Here is a 21,963-nt window from a genome sequence, read left to right on the forward strand (position 1 = left end):
TTAAGGCCTGCATGTATTTAAAGTCAAACTTACTTGTGTTACACATTTATTGATTCGGATCTCGCAAAGAGAGAAGCAACTTCAATGAGAGCTCAGAAGCCTCCAACTTGTGTTTTCTGGCTGAGGTTGCAGCAAAAAGCATAATGTTAACATGGTGTTCCTATGTGTTAAATGTTGTATTGTTTAAATAAAAATTCTTTCATTTGAAACAGAGAGCAAATTACTGAGATGACAGGAAATTCATAACATAAGACATATGATTCAAGAATTCACAGATTTCTTAATCACAATCATATGTTGCATTTTTTACTCCATATTTTTTCATTACTAAATTTTATCATATTAATATCAAACAGATGAAAATAATTATTTGGGTTTCAGAGCAGTTTAAAGAGAGGAACAACATAATATCCCTGGAGATGAGAATTTGCAGTGTCTAGCCATGTACTGAGTAACAGTCACCTCCTCAACAAATGATGAACATTTTAACTAAAGCACATCTTTGAACTTTAACTTTCAAATATTTCCTCATTCCACCAGTCTTTTCACATATTTCTGCACTGATATTTCGAATAAAAAGGAAGCCAGAAAGAGGTGTGTGATTTTGGTTTAATCATCAGCAGCCTTCTGTGCATTTTTTTAGTTGAAAGTTCGGCTTCAGTTGTATCTGCTGTGGTAACTGTGTTAAACTTCAGTTTAACAGACATAAGAGAAGTGTAACACCTACCAGAAACATGAGCACAATTTCCATCTTTCTCTTTTTTATTTAACCACGTAAGTACATGTCAACAGTTGGCATAAACTTCATAAAAATACAGTACCTTTTTGTGCCGAAACACTAGTCACAATGTTTATATAAAGACTTTTTCCTGCTTCCTTGAATTCAATTAACATTTTAAAAAGTGACTTCCCAAAAGCCCTTTTTTTGTGAGTTTCCTTATAGAAATTTTTCCAAAATCTACTCTGTAAAAGTTAAAAAGCTAATGCATTTTCAGCCATTCTCCCTCACCCTCTCAATAAAACAGATTATAAAAAAATAAGACATTTTAGAATACTGATCAGTTGTTATACTACTACTTTATCACAGGTTCCCATTTAATTGACACTGTTACAGGCGTGATGGATGGTGTCCCTATAACATCCAGGATCACCAGATGTTATTAGGGCTAAAAAGACCAGTCATACCAACAGACTGATGTGAACAAAAAAACCTAGTTGAAACAAATCCAAACCATGAAAGACACACGGTGAAACATCAGACCTTAGCACTCTTATGATGCTGTAGAATCACAATTACTGTGATAGCTCCCAATGGCAATAAACATACAAAAATTCTACCAAGTCAGTTAAATGACTAAAGGGTGTCCTCAGACTGGGTATCTCAGAAAGTGAGCTCTCTATTATCTAATTATAATACTGGTGTGACATCAAGATGACAGAAAACAGCAGAACCAGTCTAATAATGCTGGAGCAATTATACCCACACAACTGACTACACCCATAGCACAACTGGGATAAATTTCATTTTCCTTTAATGCTAATGAAAAAGTCCAGGCAGGATCTAATATATAGGGAAAGGAAAAAGGGCATTAAATTTTGAAAGTAATTTCTCATCAAGTTAGGCGCTGAAGGTCTAGTTAAGGCAGTGAAGGATTTATTTTAGTATCTTTCTAAGGCTATGACAGATTTTTCCTGAATAAAGCATTCTCCCTTAAAAATTTCATGTATATTATGCCAGCTTATTCTGAATGCATAAGAATGCTAAAAACCCTTGGACACTGAGAAGCTAAACTATTGCTTACTGCAAATATTACCCTTATTAGTCTTCTTTTTTTAATATCAATAGGATTCCAATAACATGCACCAAAATAATGAAGTTTCAAGTCCACCTACGAACTTTTCCATAGCTACTTTTAGCTCTTTTTGGATCAGTGTTAAATAAAATGTGCAAACATATAATCATTTGCATAGCAAATCTCAAGGGACTGACCCTGAAATAGAAATCCAAACTGTTAGGTTTAAGATATTTCTATAATCAGAATTCACTTAAAATGGTAAAAAATAAAATAACATTTTTCCATTTTAAGTCTAGTAAAAAAGGTATTTCTGATTTAGAATTCTTACAGTTACTAGTTTAAAGATTTGAAAGACTGATGCTTCATTGCATTGAAATGTTATTCCTTTGGAATCTTCAAGACTCTGTAATTACTATTTTCAAATACTGTGATGAAATATGGCCTGGAATCCTTGCTCATAAGGGTACATAAAGGAATTTTTCCTCTATTAGCAGGATCTTCGACATCCCAAATTTCAGGCATACTGCAGCCAGGCCTAAAAAATAGGAATATGAAAAGAGAAATGAAGAAATGCCATAAAAAAATCCATGAAGCTTGCCTCATAGTGCCCCATGAATACTTGTATGTGCCATCTGTACTTTTTTAAGTTTGTCTTTATACTAGAAAAATTACCGGATTACAAAGTCAATAAATAGAGCAGTAACTTAAAAATAGTATTGAGAATGTGTAAAATACATCTGGCTTTTGTGGTTATGTAATTGATAAAGAATTCATTTGGAGGAGGAAGTATATCAAACAACACAAATTATGCAACACATTATACATTACCAGGGACCCTTAAATCTAACTATAAAATGGAGGGTGGTATACATATTGCTAACATTTCTAAAGAAAATTCAGGAAATAAAACACCTTAAAAAAGTAGTAATTTTTTGGTTTTTATAAAAGATCACAGCCAACATCAATTCCCTGTACAACCACCTTTCAAAGTAATAATAACTGAGAATATTCTAATTTTACCAAAGATAATAGAAAAGAAATTGAACAGATACATTTAATTTCATTCTAAATGAAAAGAAAATAAAATCAAAAATCCAAACTAATTGTCCTCTGGATGCCAGAAAGAGAAACCAAGGGGGGGGGTTGACATGGGAAGTAAAAGCATAGGTCTTTCTGAAGAACATCTTAAATGTGACAAAATTTTTAGAGACTATTAGTGGTCATGGCATTTTGGTGCTCCAACTTTTAATCTGCACCTTTTTTATTCCTGCTGGGCTTTCATTATACACACACATCTGTTCTTGCCATCATAGAATAACTGCTTACTTCCTTTGTAATGACTTCTTTCCTTCTGTGTTTTACAGTGAAGTTTAAAAACACATACAACACAGCTTTCCAGGTTCACACAAAGAACACAGGGCTGCTAATGAGGGTAAAGTCAATTAGATCAGTTACTATCTACAGATGCTGGACAAAAATGTATACTGGACACATTTAATAAATAAAGCACCAATCAACATTCCGAAACTTTATATGAATCTTAGACTACATATTTGAGGGGTGCATTATTCTTGTAAGAAAGAGGGAGATTACTTACTTTTTTCTGCTTACACACAATGACTCTTCAAGGATATAGTAATTCACTCCTAGTTTCATCAAATCTCTTTTTACTTGACTTGCAGGTTTTCGACTGTACATGGAATACACTACTTTAGTTCTGGCCCTTCAAAAAGAAAAATCTAAGGATTAGCTGCAATAGAGCATAAAAATGGAAGCTTTAACCTTAAACTGGAGAGGAAGGCTTTTTTATTTCACAAGGTAACTATGCTGAAGCAAAGTTTACATTAATAGTGCCATTTGCTTAAGTATGATTACATCTTCAGAAATATAATGATTCCGAGAACAAAGCAGACAGCCTTTCGGTTTTTCTGTAGCAGGAGACAACTGTGTAACAAGATCCATGCTTACTGCGAACTGGAAGGGTAAAATGTCAAAGCAATGCAACCATGATTGATGTCAAAGCAATGTCAAACCATGTAATTATTCAAGGCTAGAAACGACCTTGCTTGGACTGGGGTGATCAGGAGGAATCGATCCTCTGCCGAGTCTCCCCACTAAAGATCCCTGTCACTATGTGTCACTATGGTCACACTGTCCTTGCTGGGACATTTTGAAATGAAGAGCACAAAACCTGGAGTCCACCTGCAGTCATCAAGCAAAATCAGCCCTTGGACACCATGAGCCTGTTTTGGAACTAGAAGACCTTTAAGATCCCTCCAGTCCATATCACATTCAGTAATATCCTCCTCTGAATGTTCAAAGCATGATGCTGTTAAAGCCCATCTATTTTCTGACACTTAATACAGATATTGCCTATACCTTATTTTTCCCAAATACACCCTGTCCCATGATTTTGTAACTAGGACAGAACATTTCAGTTGAAAGGGACCTACAGTGAGATTCATCCAAGTCCCACTGTCTGACCAGCTCAGGGCTGACCAAAAGTTAAAATCAGTTAATGCTAAGCAGAGAACTAAGGACATAAGGCATGTAAAATAAATCCCTGCCCTTTCTCTTTTATCCCTCTCTGTCTTGCTGCATTTTTGTTGTGTTGGATTTCTTTTAAGCAGTTTCACCAAATTAACAAAAAATGATGCTACAGTATTAAATTTAGTAAAATAAATTCATGACCTTTTCAGATAAATCAATTTCAATTTAGGGAAATATCCTGATTTTGAAAACAACAAGAGTACAAATCTTAGTAATTCCACTACAAAATTTCAGCTTCAATAATTAACCAATTATCATAAAAAATTGACAGCCCATCATAGAAAGCTAATAGAAATAAATATACTGGTTATCTTGGAAAAAACACTATCTCTCTACAATGTCAGGAGAAACTAGAATGAAGAAAGGCTATAAGCCTACCGATGAAATCCAATTCCTTAACTTAATTCTGATTTTCTTGTATGTAAGTTTGAAGCCATATCTGTCCCCAGAGTGTATCCCTTCTGAGGAACACAAGTCCTCAAGAAATAATGTGTTTTCAATCTGACTGAAATAACAAATCCAGTTCTATGAGATTTTAACAAATTTTACAACATAACACAATGCCATTCCTATGTCTGTGTATTACAAACATAAGAAGTATCAATAGCAGACATAAACAAAACCTCAACTGCAAAATTTACCTTAATCCTGCATCTTCATAATGAGGATGATTTACAATAGGACGAAGTGTAGACAATTTAACACTTGCCATTGTAGGCATTGCTCCTGCAAAAACTGCATCTGAAATACACAATCAAAGGCATTTTTGAAATGAGGACTCGAGCAATTAGAGAAGCAATCTGACCAGTAATCCTGTAGAAAATCCATTACAAGGGTAGGGTACTCCTTTTTAAAAGGCTGTATGTAACATCAACAGGAAATGCACAAAATCAGAGCTTTAGTTTGTGTTTTTTGTAACCTTGAACTCAATGCAAGCAATTAGATAACTCAGCATCTAAGAATGGAGATTTAATTAATACATTTTATTTTTCTCAAATGGGTAGAGTAACATACTCATTTTAACAACTCTTTAATCAGTGTTAAACGGGCAGTAAAATCTCAGTCCACTATGGCTTTAACATATATTCCCTCTAGTAAGGCAACTACCTTGTTTCCAACCAGTTTCCTGACAGATTTTAGAAAAAGGAGGGGTGCATCCACAACACACATAGACATTTTTAATTCTCTTCTAGCAAAACACTGATCATGTACTCACATACAGGACCCACATACTTATTTAAGTAAAAACCTATTTTAATTTACTTGGCAAAGACACTTTTGTTGAAAATAATCCACCAGTGGTTAGAATCTCCAGATCAGTAGCCAGGAATCTGACAAAGACAGCTTTTGGTGGTTTTTTCCCCACAGCTTTTATGTGGATAAGTGCACTGCCCAGAGCAACAGATAGTAGCAACACCTCTGCAGTCATTTGTGACAGGTTCCATAGCTCAACCTCACAATAAATGAGACATCCTACATTATTAAATAGTTTACCTTGCCTGGTATTGACTTGTATCCACTCTAGAAGTTCTTCCTGTGGCAAATTGCTAAATTCTCCCATGATGTTCCACTGAGTTCGAAGGTTTGCAGATCCCTCTATTGTCATCAATGCTAAAATAGCAAAGACCAATGTTTTGGGCTGGACTTTATAGAAGAGCCATCCAAACAACTGAAATGCAAGAATCAATTAATTCCTAGACAACAATTCTGTAATGCTGTATGCAGAACAACTCATTTTTATTTCTATATTAGCAACTTAACATATATTGCACTATGAAACATCTCTGCTATTTCTTCTCCACTGAACTTCAGATTATAATTCGTATTATTATAATATAGTTCAGAACATAATATTATATACAATACATATTGTAGTTCAGAATATAATTCCTCAGAATTACTCATGTTTAACAAATATTGCACATTTCATTTGCAATTCTAAATAAATATAAGAATTTTAAAAAATCATGTTAATGTAAACTTTTATAGTTGTATGTCAAATCTCAAATGTCAAAATCTGCAACTAAAGATTATTCAATAAAGCTAACTGGACTTTTACAGTATTTTATCTCCTGTTTCCATCTAGAGTTTTTATCTGTAGTATACAGATTAAAGATTGTACTGCAAACTTTTGAAACTTATTAGAAAGAAAGACTTTGAGGATAGTAAGCTTAATGCTGCTTTATAACCCACTCTTTCCTTTCTTGAACTGGGGCTTGCATTGTTTCCTAAAGTCTATTTGCTGGAGGCTCTAAGCAAATATTCATAAATACATGAAAATTGGTGACTAAAAAAGTAGTACTAAATTTGCTGTGTTGAAGCTTAGTTTCAGCAGTAAGACTTTACTACACCCATATTTGAACTAAACCTTAAATAAGAAAGTATAAACTACATTTTTTCCCAATTATAAGGCTCCACACATCAAAAATATCAAACCCATGCTAAATAAATACATTTCATTCATAGTACTGTTACCTGGGTTTTTTTTAATTAAAGCATGAAACAATAAAAGAAAGTCTCTCAGTAGAAGCTCCCATAAGGCTGACTACACCAATTAGGTAGTGTGTGTTATCCTTCTTATAAAGTAACCACAAACTACCTCAGATTATTAAAATTCTCTAGCCACCTCTCCAAAAATACAGTATACTCTACTCTCATCCCTAAAGACTCACTAAACACTCTTGAGAAGAACAGCAATATTATCCAGGGAAAGTTAATATCCCAAACAGGCCTGAACACTGTGTGGATCTGGAGGGATGAAGTGAAATTAATTCATTTGCAGGTTGCTCTACATGAGCAAACCTCCCTTTCACCAACAGCTGCAAAAATGTCACTTCATTGACATGCTAGAACTTTGACAGTTCCACAGCATTTAAAATCAAAGAAAATTACATTACTGTCATGCTTTTATAAAGCCTCATTGATGTTCAAAGTCTCTGAATTTAGCACTATTTTGTTTACACAAGTAGCCCAGAATGATTGAATATATATGCAATACAAAAAAAGTGTTTCTTTCATCGGATGATGTTCCTTATGTGTTTTTTTTCTTATGAATTCAAGGTTTTGGGTTGTTTTTAGTTTTTTGGTTACTTTCCCCAAATGATTACTTTAAGTCTTTCTCCAGCTATTTTATTTTAATTTCCACTCAGGATAGTATCATTTCCCCTAACAGAAAGAGGATGTCAAAAGTCTGAACAGTAACAACAGCAGAATTTGGCCTAATTTGAAGCACAAACAGTAAATTAAATGACAAAACTGAACTGATCCGTGATTTAATGTCTCCTCTTTGTTCAACCTATGAGAAATAAAGGTTCTAATCACAGGTTCCTCATACGTTAAATGCAGCTGTATAGAAGAAGGGAGTTTTTCCCTGTGCAAATATGCAGCTACTTTATATTTTTATTTAATTTAAAATCTTTTATTGAAAATGTGTTATGAAGTGAATAACTTTCCAATAAAAATCAACATTAGGTCACATCTTTTCACCAGAAAGCATTCCAGACAATGAAAATATTCTTTATTAGAAAAAGAAAATTATCATTTTACTGTCCATTAACTGCCACAAGCTGCTGGTAATGGAAAAATGGAAGTGTAGGGATTCATGCAATGGGCTGAAAAGAACACAACACACAATTTTTTATTTTTTTATGTGCAAACAGTAATTTTTAGCCTCAAAACAAATTAGATATACTAATATACCACTGCAGAGAAGCTTTCATGATGACCTCAATTACAATAACTGCCTATCTTAAATTTGCTTAATTTTTTCCTGCATCTGTAAAACCAAATTATTACTTATTAACTTATGCTCACTCAAGCATCTAAAACTTTATCCAATGATAAAGTTCACTGAGTGTTAATCAATCATTTTGTCACAAGTCACATCTTCCTCCATCCAAGAAATTCTGGATCAGCACTGCACATACAATCAGATTTTTCAGCCCCAAGTTTTTTTACTTCTCCTCAGCCGCCAGTAGGATAGAAAAAGTTCATTAAAAACCACTTGATATTCTCCTGGCCCTACAAAAACAAGCAAACCAACTGAAACAAGAAAAAAAAAAATTTCTTATTGTTTGCTTAAGTCTTAGAAGTGATCAGTCTTATGGGCCAGTGTCTGTCTACCATGCTGAAGCCAGTGCTGTATTGCTTGGAAGATTATCAGCCTCTCTCTACTAAAGCAAGCACACACCTGTCAAAACAGTAAAAAAATCCAGCTTGTCTTCTATGGGTATCAATCAACACCAACCTGGGGAACAGCTGAACAGGCAAAACAACCTTCACTAATAATAGGACAAGGAAATCTATTTTATTTTCCCTTATGCTGTTCACTTAAAGTTAGATTCACTTCTTTGAACACTTCTCCTCAGGCTCAAACCAGGGCCAGGATATTCCCAGGTTGTATCATGTAGCACTGCTGGTCATTTATCCCTTTCTGCACAAAATAAATGTCTGACCTGCAGCAATCTAAAGCCCTTCCCTAGCACTCACGATCTGTTTCTTTCAAGCCAACTAACTGTGCCTCCATGATCCTGCAATGAAGGAAGGGAACAAAATATATAAATATTTTTAGTTCTGAACTTTGCTACAAAACTCTACTACAAATACCACCAAAACCAACAGGGCAGAAAAGCCCATCAAGAAATACACAGTTAAAAAAATAACTAAGACCAAATCAACTTTGGCAGCTTTAATGTAAATCATAATTGTTATCTAGAAACTGCATATTAAAAGAACATATTTTTCATTTTGCTTTTCTGGCTTTTGAAAAGCAGCTTCATTACAAATTGCTCAGAAACACCTTATGAAAATTCACTTAGAAAAATAACCAGTGCAACTGCTATTGCATGAACAACCAGACCACCTAAGAGGATGCCAGCATTTCAAGAACAACTAAGAGCTGCAAAACCGAACAATAGAATAGCAACTATGTAGAGGAAATTCCTAAGCCTAAATACTCAATTACAAGGTGGCTAAAGAAAGAGGTTTCGATAATTTCTTAGCATTTTATATTTTAACTGTAGAGATTAATTTGATGTTGGCAAACACTAGGCACTTTCACCTATGCCAAGTACATCAGGCATCAAGAAAGGGATGAGCACATTTAAGCAGACCAATACTGTGTAATCTGTCCAGTGTTATAAAGAACTACCCTTTTCTAAAGATCATTTAGGAAGCAGTTCATTTTTCTGGAAAGCAATTATTTCTTCAGCTGGCCTAACATGAGATAGCTTTCTCTTCTCTGCATAAATCTCTCTCATTCGCTCATCTTCTAGTTGTTTGACACGGGTATCAGTTGTTCTACAGACCAGAACTGCCTTAACCATAGCACCCTAATTCTCCTTTAGACTTTTTACAAAACCACAGTGCTGTGCAGGATGACAGGAACTTCTGAAGGCTGGTTTGAGCATGGTCACCCAGAGCCAAGTGTCCCTGGTCCATGTCCAGACAGCTTCCGAATACTTCCAAGGATGGACACTCCACCACATCCATGGGCAATCTGTGCCAATGCTTTCCACCCCCCAGTGAAAAAGTTTCCCCATGTTCAGAGGGAGCTGCTTGCATTTCAGCATGTGCCCACCACCTCTGGTGCTGTCACTGGGCACCATGTGAAAGACCCTGCCATTCCCCCCTGGTTTTGTACCATCCGCAAACCTGCTGAGGGTACACTCTGCCCCACCATTCAGCCCATTAACAAAGACATGGAACAATCTTGGACCCAGCACTGGCCCCTCAGGTTACTGGCCTTCAATCAGACTTGGCACCACTGATCTCTGGGCCCAGCTGCTCAGACATTTTTCAGTCCACCTTCCTGCCTGCTTCCGAGACAAAGGACTACTTACCCTACTTTTGCTGCATGTCGAAAGCTTCTAAAATAGCTATCTAAATAGAGATTTAATCACATTCACTTCTCAGAAACATAGATAATGAAACATGGAAAGTCTGTTCTAAGACCTTTTATATCTGGAGGAAATCTAGTAACATTTGATCTTACAGATTATTCAAAGTAGAATGATTAAGTCTGAGTTAGGCATATGAGTTTTGATTTTTATGACTGAAAAGTTTTCAACATGCAAGACTTCAAATGAGACTTCTGCAAAGAATTAATAGACAAGAAATATGCAAGGCAATAAGCTCTGAAGAGCTGTGAAAACACAGTGTAAACAAAGACAAACACTGGATAAAATTAATAGTCAATAAAAACTTGCAGTGGCATAGAGGTGTGCAAACACAGTAAAATCTAAGATATGTCTCCCTGTGCTCAAGCTTGATACACAGCATGTTAACTTGTATAATAATGCAGTTGGACAAGTTGCATAAAGCAAGACTTTTGCTTGATTTGGGAAGAGGGGAGAATGGAACCATTTTTGACAGGCAATATAATCTGGTTTATTTTCATCTGGTACCCTCAGATTCAGTAACTACACACAGAGAAATCTGCTTTAGGACAAATATCTGTGTAATACTCTAAATACAAAGACGGCTACAGGACAAAAGCTTACCTGTTTTGAACACACCAAGGAAGCCATAATACAGAGATGTGGCGTTAAAAACAGCTTTAGTCTCATTATTAAAATCGCTAGGACACTGTATGCCAACAGCTGCAATGCATGAAATACCAGCTGAAAATAAAAAAAGAAACCACAAGACACAGAAGCATATTTGCATACTTTTAATTTCTGCCTTAAACACACAACTTCATTTTCAGTATAGCTTAAATGATGAGCTTGTCTGAAAGAGTCCAAGTCAAAGTAAAGATATTAATATTTCAGATGGTGATAATGACTTTCTGTTATCTTTTATCTAAAGTGCATATAGTATGCTAATACATGGAATAACAAGAAGGAGAAACATTAATAAAAGAAAATGGAGCTAGAGAAACAGCTAGCTATTTAAAAAATCCTTAGACATTAACAGGCTTAACTTAGGCAACAACAGGATATGTAAAATTTCTTGTATAACCTCTTTATAGCAGTTAAGAGATCCTGGTTTTTAGTGCCCAAAATACACAAGTATGGAATAAGAGAAGAAAATAAGATCAGCCTTGATAATGACACAATCAGAAGCGTCTTGCTTTAGTATTCTAAAAAGCACCAGATATGGCACTCATTACTCCTAACATTATGTTACTTGCCAAAGTGCTGTGCTAAATCAGAGGCATTTTTGCAATCAGTGCTTTGATTGATTATCATAGAATAATTTACGTTTGAAATGACCTCTAAGGTCAAGTCCACTCATTAATCTGACACTGCCAAGTCCACTGCTAAACCATGACCTCAGTGCCACATCTACACGTACTTAAATGCCTTAGGGATGGTGACTAAACTCCTTCCCTGGGCAGCCTATCCCACTCCTTGACAATACTTTTGGGTATTTTTCCCAGTGTCTAATCTAAACCTCCTCTAAGGCACCTTGGGGTTAAACCATGACAGACATCTACCAACTCTCTGGGCCACCTGATCTCAGTGCGCCACCACTCTCATTATATTAAGATTTCTTTCCTATAGCTTGCCTAAATCTGCCCGATTCCAGTTCTAAGTCATTATCCCTTGTCCTATTGGACCAGGCCTTGCTAAAAGTTTGTCCTTGTCTTTCTTTTAAGTCCCCATTAAAGTCGACCTGAAGCCTTCTCTTCTCCGGCTGAACAACCCCAACTCTCTCAGCCTGTCTTCATAACAGAGGTGTTCTATCCCTGTTTTTGCAGACCTCCTCTGGACCTGCTCTAACAGGTCCATGCTCTTCCTGTGCCGAGGGCTCTGGAGGGGGACACGCCACGTTGCTTTGCACAGTTTTATTGAAAAGAACCATGTGCACTACAACATTCATTATGGCATATCTAAAAACAGAATTTGAACATTATGCATCATGTGAAACCCCAGCAAAGGAACCAATCTCCTCCTCAGTCTCCATGTGGAAAATAGGAAGTCCAGCCTAATTTCAATGTCTTTTGGAACAGCTACAGTAAAAGTACAAGATTCCTCTCTTGCACAAACCCCCATTAGCCAGTATATTCCTCTGTTCAACATTTCAGAGTTATCCTGGTGACATGCCAGGCCCAAATTCAGATTAGGGAAATAACGATGCAAATACTTAACTTCAAATAATCCACATGTATGATCATCAGCCCATTGCAACCTCCATCTCAATACTGAGTATTTGCATTAACAAAGGAATAAAATTGTGCAGAAAAAGAATCTTACCTCACCATGGTTAAAACGTTCTTCTCTGAAAAAAATAACAACCCAAAACCCATCATTATTTATGTACTACAGAAAAAATGGTTTTATTTTAAAATAATTTCTAATGGCATTAGACAATGCAACTAATCCAGTAAGCGTGAATCAAGTGTCAGATCTTTTCCCCTCTATGCAAGTTTTGAAATACATGGCCAATCGTAACTATCTTCCTCAATCCCTGTATCTATTTCGAAATCTTGAGTATTGATTTTTAAAATTATTTCCATGAAATGAAACTCAAGTACCTTTATAACCTGGAATAAAATAATGGGGTAAAAAGAATTTGCATTCACTATTTATAGTAAAAAAGAAAAAAAAAAGGCACATAAATACTGCTTTAGGAACAGAGCGAACAGTAAATCATTAGATATAAAATCTAGGCATAAATGGGTTAAGATGTCTGAAACAGGCTTAGCAGATAACCTTAGTTTTACTTATAACATAAACATACCATTTGTAATACATCCATTCAGTTACTGAACTGCACATAACTAACCTTTCAAAAAGGACTTACATATTGTAAAAGTCTGAATTTTGTAGCATATAGCAAATCAAATTAACTTCCAGCACAAAATTTAGTTTTACATTAAAAGAGGAGACAATACTTACTTTCCATATCGGACTGTGTGAGATAAGGACCACAGAATGTATTTAATTGCCTGAAGAAAACAAGAAACAACAAAAAGTATGAACATACTTTCAAAAGCATTTTGAAGCATTTTCAACATTTGCTAAATTAAACTACACCTGGGTAATCTCTTTTTGAGATAATGCTAAGATAAAAGACATGCAATGTTTTAGCTAAAACTTCTTTTAGAAGATTTTTAATTAGTCAGGCAGTTAGCAGTTATCCCATCTGTTCCTGTGCAAACTGTAAGTTGTTTTTACACAAACGATACATAATCAAATTTAAAAAACAGATATAAACTCCACTTTTAGTAATCATCATCTAAATAACATATATTTCTTTTCAAATCAAGTTTTATTACTGACTCAGGGCTGGACCTTTGCAAAAATCTTTGTAAAGAGAATACAGAATTTTAAATACATGTTTCTGAAAACCTGTGTTTTTTCTGACTGCAGTACATGTCAAGGTTTCAGTAGCAGGAGCATTGCAGGGGGGTGGCTTCTGTGGGAAGAGACCAGGGGCTTCCCCCATGTCAGAGAGAGCCAGTTCCAGCCAGCTCCAAACCAGATCTACCTTGGCCAAAGCTGAACTCAACAGCAACACTAGTGGGGCCCTTATTGATAATATGTTTACAAAAAGATAACTCTGCAGCATGTTTAAGAGAGAGCAGTAAGAAAACTGGGAGTGAAATAACCCTCAAGTCACCGAGGTCAGTGAAGGAGTGGGAGGAGGTGCTCCATGAGAACCATAAGATTGTAGCTTTTGGAAAACACCATGGTGATACAAGTTGTTTTTTTTTTTTCCCTGGAGGCCCATGAGGGATTATGCTGGAACAGACAGAAATTCACCTGAGACCTGTGCAGGACCCCATGACAGAGCAGGCGCACATGCCTTGAAAGATGCTGCAACCTACAGAGAGCCCACAAAGGAAACAGCTCCTGGCAGGAACTGCAGCTTGTGGACAAGAATCCACAAAGGAGCAGGTTTTATGACAGGAGCTGCAAGCTGTGGGGAACACAAGCTGGAGCAGTCTGTTTCTGAAGAACTGTACCTCATGGAAAGGACCTATGCCGACCCCATTCTTAAAACAACTGCAGCTGATGGAAGAGACCTACTGAGCCTGAGGATGAGGAAAAGATGGTTTTAGTTTTTTGTTTGCTTCTTGCATTTTATTTTGAATTCACAAAAAAATTAATTTGATCTTCCTCAATCCAAGTCTGTTTTGCTCATGACAGTGAATCAGAGAGTAAGACCCCTGTACTTATCTTGCTCCGTGAGATTTTTCTACTCTTCCTTCCCCATCATACTGAGGGTAGGGAATGGCAGCATGGCTTGGCAGGCACCTGGTAGTCAGCAAAGGTTAACCCATCACATAAATTTATTTCCATCTCAATTAAATAAATAAATAAATAGAAATCCCTTCAAAAAAACCTGAAATGTAAGTTCAAGGTAAAGGTGACTCAGTAAATCAATCACTTACCCTTTTGATGATTACCCCAAAAACCACCAGAACGACTGGTAATAGCAGAGTCCGTGTGTATCTTACTGGAGTCTATAATGGAAGTCAAGTTCATTAATTGCTTTCCTTCATCTGTAAGTATTTCAATCACCATTTTGAAGAAATTATTATAAGGAGATCTTTCTAGAGTAAAATGTAAATGTAAACTCCACCCAGGAATCATACTAAAGTCCTAATACTAGAGTCATCAGTAAATTATCTCCAGTTCTTTGGCAAGCCATCCAAAGATGAGAAATTTAATCTATCTCATCTGAATTTGAGTACTATAGGTTGACTAATCTATAAACACTCTAAATGCATACCTAGGCACTGATAAATTAAAGGAAGTTTATTCATGCCACATTATGAAGCTTCAATGCTGTTCTAGTCTAAGCCTACTACATAAGGCCCTTGCAGCTCTCAGTACTTTTTCTATATACTCAAAACCAGGTACTGAGAGCCCCATAAAATCTTGTTTGCAGAACTGTAATCTTTCATTTATTCTTTTCTTCTTTTTTTCATTTCTTTCATTCAAGCAAGCATATTTCTTAGATCTAAAATCAAAACACTGCTTTGGTTAAAGTTCACTTAAATGCAATAAACCCAATTAAATTTAGCTTTAGTTCATCAATTTCTCTTTTCAAGTATGTATTTGAACTTATGATGGCTGTAGGAGATGTGGTTCTCAAATGTCTGAGTTACAAATAAAGCTAAAGCAAGAAATTCCCTCTTCCAAAATTACATATTTTGACCAAATTACCTCTTTTTCCATGAAGTCAAACTCAGCAGCGCAGGTATACATTAACGTATCAAAATCTTTGTAGCCAATAAATTTAGATTTCAATATATTTCCTATATGAGCCTGGTAAAAGAAAGAAATACCAAACTGTCATAAGCAAAAACTGTCCTGTTTGCCACAACAAAGTAGTATAAATATGAGAAATTATATTGTATTGAGAAATATTTTTAATTAGAAGAGAAATTTATATCACTTAGAATGCTGTTAAAAGAGCACCAAAAATCTACTTCCAGTGTATTAAATAACATCTTTGGGTCTAACACAGATTGTATGGTGTTAAATAAAAAACAGAAAACTGCAAAAAAAAGTGATTGTATTCAACAAAAGTATAGTTTTGCATAGTCATATTTTAAGTCTGGACCTTACTATCTTTTATCCCTTGATACACGTCTGCTGACACGTTTTTAACAATAGAATAAAGGGGCTGAAATACAGCAAAGGCTGTACCTGTTACTAGAAGCATTTCAAAACTGTCCTGAAAATTAATTTAGGAAAAAAGTGAATTGACAAACTGAGTAAATAAAGGTGCAGGTAGAAGATACCCAAGACAAACAAAGCCCTATAAATCCACATTTAAAAACAAACACATAGAGCATTCACATACAAAAGTAAAGATACTTGTGTTTTCGTAAATTTTGGTAATAACATCTAAAAGTGATAATACATAATGAAAGAAAAGCAAACATACAATCTCTCTCGCACTTCTGAAAACAAATTCTGGAAATTCAGGAAAGTATATCAGTAAGACGTCAAAATCAAATGTCAAGAATGACAAAATTTTTGAAAGATACCAACCAGATACTCTGATAAAAGTACTTACATCATCAGCTATTCCAAACACAAGAGAAGTCAGGTATTTCAAGGTGATTGTCCCAAATAACCAGGCAAATCCTTCAATGACCTTGAAAAATACATTTAGAATGAAATGTATGTCTTTATCTTCTACAAATTTTTTCTTTTTTAAAAGGCTTCTTAAATTTAGCTACTACTTATAAACTCTGCTATGTTACAGCTGAAATAATTTTGCACCACTGATTTACACTACAGCTGTACCACTGCATACAACATTGCAGCAGAGGGGGTAGAAAAGTTATCTTTAAACAGGAGCAGCCTCATTGTCTATTCCATCTGTTTTGTGCCTATCAGTTCTTTTTGGACAAGAGCTGTTCCATATTATCATGTTGTGCTAGCCTTGTAATTCAAATCTTTGGAGGAATTCGCTGATTTATAGCACTGTCTCAAGATGATCTGAGGTTAGAAGTTGATGGAAATATAAACAAAGTATGTTCAGTTACTCCTTTTAGTTATGTATAAAGTTTATTCCTGTACCAAGAAGGTTAAATTCTTGGCAGTGTACTTTAATCTGGCTAATTCCTTATAAAAGTGGATCAACTGAATAGGACAACCTGTCTCAGTATCTTGTATTTGGGACTCACACCAGATGCTTTCAGAGAGAATGCAACAAAAACCTGATCTTTGCCCTAATGTAACCAGGGTTTTTAAGTGACGATGGGTTGCATTTAATCATCTCATTTAATGGCTGCTAAGAAACCTAAATACCTAGGAGATATCCTAATCCTTTACTGAATGCCTCTGGGTGTTTTTCTTCCACAGTAACTTTCTTATTCCTTAACAGCTTATTGCTGCTACCATAAGGAACACTAAAAAAACTGTAATTACATTCTACTTTTCTTCACTGGTTTTGCTGTATTTACCTTTATTTTAGAAGATGGAGAATTATGACTATTTAAAAACCTCAGCTATTTGGTAGATCTACATTAATAATTATCTTCATACTCAATGTCAATAGATTTTGGGGGAAGGCATTATAGTTTTTAATTTTTTTTAGGTAAGACACATTGACTGAGACTACATGCAATATTTACAATGTTACATATGAATTTACAAAATAAAAAAACTAAATTCTGCTTTCTCTACAGGTCCTTCTCTGTCTTTTCCATCAAGTATTCTCCTTTTTGGTGCCCGCTCAGTAATGAATTGGTGTGTTGAGAGAACTTTGCATAAGAATACTGAGATTTCTCTGCTGAATGGTAGCACCTTACGTAGGATCAATCATTTTACATAGGTTTTTAGGGTTGTGGTGGTCTTTTGAAAACTTAGCATTTAATCTCACCCTTTGTTTCTGACCTTCTAACATTCATACCTTATCTCATGGAGCTTAATTTCTTTTATAGTTCCAGTTAGACAGCTTCTCCAAAAAGTTCCTGGAACTTATGTACGTGACATTCACCCACACACCCTTATCTACAACCTTCAGAGAAGTCATGCACTTTTGCAAGGCGTGACTTCTTTGACAAAGGCTGCATTGGATGTCTCTCATTATGCTGCACATACATACAGCCTAACACCTTCCTTATCGTACAAGTTTTTATTCTTTTACAAAACCCAGATTTATTAGTTTGCCATTCCACAAGTGCCTTGGATCTCCATTTCAGAAACCTGACATGAAATTTGCCTACACTCTGACCTTCCCTGGTACTACAGCCAGGCATGTATACACGCACTGCAGTTTGATATAAATATTTTAATTCCTTTCTAGTCTAATGCCTTTATAATAACTGTATGAATTTCATCCAGTTTTGATATCAGCTTACCCTTCCTTTAATAAGAATGCTGGTCTTAAGTCAGGCATAGTCTTGGTAGGCTCCCATTTCAGGTGTTTTTACATGTTAACATTATGTCTTAAGCAGCAAGTCAATTCTCATGTTTCCTATAGAGTTACATTTTATTCATAATAGTTTTGGGAGTGTTCTCTCTGTTTGGACATGACTCCTATTACCCTCCAACTTCATCCACACACTCTACAGTGTTTTACTCTGACTTGCTTCCCTATGCAATTTTGTTTGCTGTTGTCATAAAAATATCCTTAAAAAATTATATAGATAATTATACAGATATCCACATTTTAGTGAATATCTAATGCAGTACCTTAATCTCCATTTCTGCAAGGACTGTTAGCCTTTTACTTGCCTTTTCTAAATTGACACTTACTTTAAAAGGATTTCCATGCAGTTCTTAGGTTTTGTAAACATGTAAATTTGGCAATGTGAAAATTAAACATGTAGCCATTTAAAGGCTATTTCAGCTTTCTGATATAAATGCGTGTATATGCTCTCTTTATTTCTTCAGGAATTTAATACTAATTGCTGACAATTGACAATTTATTAAAGACAGTAATTCAGCTATATTCCTTGATTTTCAATTATTAGAAACAAAACCAGAAGCTGTTTCTCTATTTGATAAAACCAAAACAAAGTAATAGTTTTTTCTCTGAAATTCAAAATATTCAAAATTCCTTACCCATACATAGACTTCTCTTTTGCGCCTTTTCAAGACTTTTGGACTCCATTCAAGAATTCCCTAATAAAATAAATTAATGCACATTTTCAGGTAATGTAATAATAACAAGCTATTCCAGTACCCTGAATTAGCAGTTTTTCCTTTTGGTAAGCCTACTGCATCACATATTTATTTATTAAAAAATCTTCCATAATTAACACAACCTGAGATATGAATATATATAGTATGATTTCACCCTGAACAGGCAAAACTTGCAACATAAAAACTCTTCCTGCAGTTCGAGTACAATTAATGGAAGACTACTTTCTTCCTGAAGGAGTAAGGAGATTCTGAATTATTCATTTCTAAGCTTCTTTAAATCAAAACCAGTGGGAAACTGAGCTCTGTCTGCTTCTGTGAACAACAAGACACTGAAGCAAGAAATAAATTACTGGCAGCACAATACAATTTTCAAGTAAGGCAACAGAACGTGGAGGGCAGTAGGAGTCACTCCTTTCTGTTTCACAATGTGATCATTTTATGTCAGAAGGAAAACCCATTTTAGGCTAATTAGATGAACAATGTAATTAAAAGCTTCCAGAAGTCCAGTCCATATGTGAGACTGAGGCCAATATAAGCATCCAAATAAAACACAAACAACAAATACTTTTATCAAAGCAGAAAACAGGCAAGGAACTAAATGAGAATGCAACTCAACCTGTATTTAATATATAATTACAAAAGCTGATACAAGAAACTAGAATATTCATAAAAAGTAAACTATACTAAGCAAATAAGCAGCCAAGGCAGTTTTCTACTAGCATAAGTGAGAAATTGCCACACTCTTGCTGATTGACAAAATATAAATAAACAGACAAAAAAGAATCAGAAATTAAGATGATTTGCAGTAAGCTAAATAGGATCTGTTCACAACACTTTATCTCCTATTTCTTACATACATAAATCCTTTATGAGGAACAATACAAAACTGAAAGAGGTTGTGGGGTTTTTTCCTATTTAAAGAAAAATTAAGATAATGAATGGTGAGATGATGAATCCTCAGTGAATAATTTCGCTAGCACAGTGGTACAACGCAGCTGTTTCAAACAGCCTTAAACACTATTATATATGGCTTAGTCATTTGTTCTGCAGTAGAGGATTTACTATCAATAAGAAGCATTTAAATGAAGATTCTCCTTGCTCATGCTTCTTGTTTTACAATCACTTTGGTCAAAATTACATACATGATAAATTTTGTATTTTTATAAAAAGAAGAGAACTATAAAAGGAAAAGAGCTGAGTCTTATCTGAGTTTCTCTTACAAAGAGGTTTTGATGCAAATCCATGATTTCTTGAATTAGCACTTACCCTTTCACCAGATATCTTTACGGTCTAATTCTGCTTCTCATGTTTCTCGTCTGTCTGGTGGTGCAGCAGTTGCACATTTTACACCAATACATATTTAACAGTACAGCACTGCAATCTCAGCACAGCATATGATTCTTCTTAAGCAACTTACCGAGATAACTACTAAAGATGCAGCATAATATGACGTCAGTAACATTGAATTACCGAACATCAGAATAAAACACACCAGAAGAGATACCTGAAAGAATAAAAATTATTCAATTTAAAATAGAAAAGGTAAGAATTATCTAATGCGATAACAGTTTTAATTTTAAAAACACTTACTTTACAGCAAAATGCAATCCTGATACACTTGAGATTTGTTCTGAAAACAGATTGTAAGAGCCCAATAGCACCAGGTAGCCAAGTGTAGATATTTGTTTTAATTTATTTATTAAAAGGCTGTAAGAACAAATCCTAGTCATAGGATAAATTTATGTAATGCAATAGAAATAACTTCAGAAATTTATCTAACATACTCATTTTTTTCTATGTTAGTGTATGAGTTCTCTCCATCCTGTTTGTTACCTTTTAGAATTCTGGACAAACATAAAAATTAATAGAATGCTTGATGTCTTCTTTCTTCCTAACTGACAAATATTTAGCAGACAAATACCACCATCATCAAAGTCAAGGAAGCAGAACTATTGACTGTTTGATCATATGCACCTAATTCAAAGCTGAAATAAATTTTTATCCATCATCCTGATCTACTGTGCTCTCTTTTTTAAAATAATACAATCTGAATTACATTTTCCAAATTGGAGGGCAAAAATCAATACACAAGCTCTGTCTTCTTTTATACACAGGAATAAGGAAAAATAACACAGTAATTTGCAGACTTTTCTACTCCCCTCTTCACATAGTTAAGACTTTCATCTTCCATAGAAGGAGGAGGGTAGGAGGGAGGCAAAAATTGAATACACCACGAAACAGACTGGCAGTTTACCCAGATTCAATAAGCTGTCTCTGTAACATAACATGACTGTTTATCTATCTGAAAATAGGCTATTTATGGCACTTCAGCACCTAAATTATGACACAGCTATTGACATAAGCCAGAAAGCTTAAGAATGTCATCCTGCTTCTGTCAAAAACCTACCAAACAAATCTGCTTATTTTGTCCCTGCTTTAATGAGAAATGAATCACATAGAACTTACCATTGCCTTTAGTTTATCATTTACAGTATTTAAAAAAAATGTTTTAAAACATATGAAATACAATTTAGTTACTTTTCTGGGGAAATATTCTCTTTTCACCCATTGAGTTAGCATAATACAATTTTAGCAAAAAAAAATTTAAACACCATCACATTTCTTAAAAAAACTTGTCTACATCTTGCTTTGTATTTAAAAGTCTAATCTCACTCCAAAAAGCAAAACTTGATCATGTTCTCAACTTTAAAAATTAAAATCAGGTATTATGCAGAAACTTACACATCTTTTACTTATCTTTCTTTTCTTTCTTGATTGTTTCATACAGTTTTGAAAAAAAATTGGTTTTCAACTTAACAGTTTACTTTCTTGTCCTCCTTTCTAAGTATCTCCCCAAATAGTTAAACCACAAAATCTTTGCAAGGTCAAGACTACCGTAGTTTTCAAAACCCGATTTTAGTTCCAATCCAGACCCCACCCTCCATTATCACTACATGTTTTCAACCTTTGTGCAACTAAGGAAAACACTTCAGACAAATGGTCTCTTTTCATGCTTTGACCTGTTTGAGGAGACTTAAGGTTTATTTAAAAAAGCA

General features: G+C 34.9%; 1 protein-coding gene across 1 annotated transcript in view; it reads right to left on the minus strand.

Moving 5' to 3' along the window:
• Positions 1-744: 744 nt before the first annotated feature.
• Positions 745-21,963, minus strand: part of DPY19L1 (dpy-19 like C-mannosyltransferase 1) — a 44,520-nt gene continuing 23,301 nt past the window's right edge. The window contains exons 12-23 of the mRNA XM_002197167.7: positions 20,325-20,411; positions 18,827-18,886; positions 16,326-16,406; positions 15,467-15,568; positions 14,689-14,760; positions 13,190-13,239; positions 12,545-12,569; positions 10,847-10,966; positions 5,841-6,015; positions 4,988-5,087; positions 3,394-3,519; positions 745-2,331 (exon numbers count right to left, since the gene is read on the minus strand). Coding sequence (XP_002197203.6) covers positions 2,175-2,331; positions 3,394-3,519; positions 4,988-5,087; positions 5,841-6,015; positions 10,847-10,966; positions 12,545-12,569; positions 13,190-13,239; positions 14,689-14,760; positions 15,467-15,568; positions 16,326-16,406; positions 18,827-18,886; positions 20,325-20,411 — 1,155 coding nt within the window. The 3' untranslated portion in view covers positions 745-2,174. The remainder of the gene's footprint in view (positions 2,332-3,393; positions 3,520-4,987; positions 5,088-5,840; positions 6,016-10,846; positions 10,967-12,544; positions 12,570-13,189; positions 13,240-14,688; positions 14,761-15,466; positions 15,569-16,325; positions 16,407-18,826; positions 18,887-20,324; positions 20,412-21,963) is intronic.

Source organism: Taeniopygia guttata, chromosome 2, assembly GCF_048771995.1.
Source record: "Taeniopygia guttata chromosome 2, bTaeGut7.mat, whole genome shotgun sequence".
Classification (NCBI taxonomy): Eukaryota; Metazoa; Chordata; class Aves; order Passeriformes; family Estrildidae; genus Taeniopygia; species Taeniopygia guttata.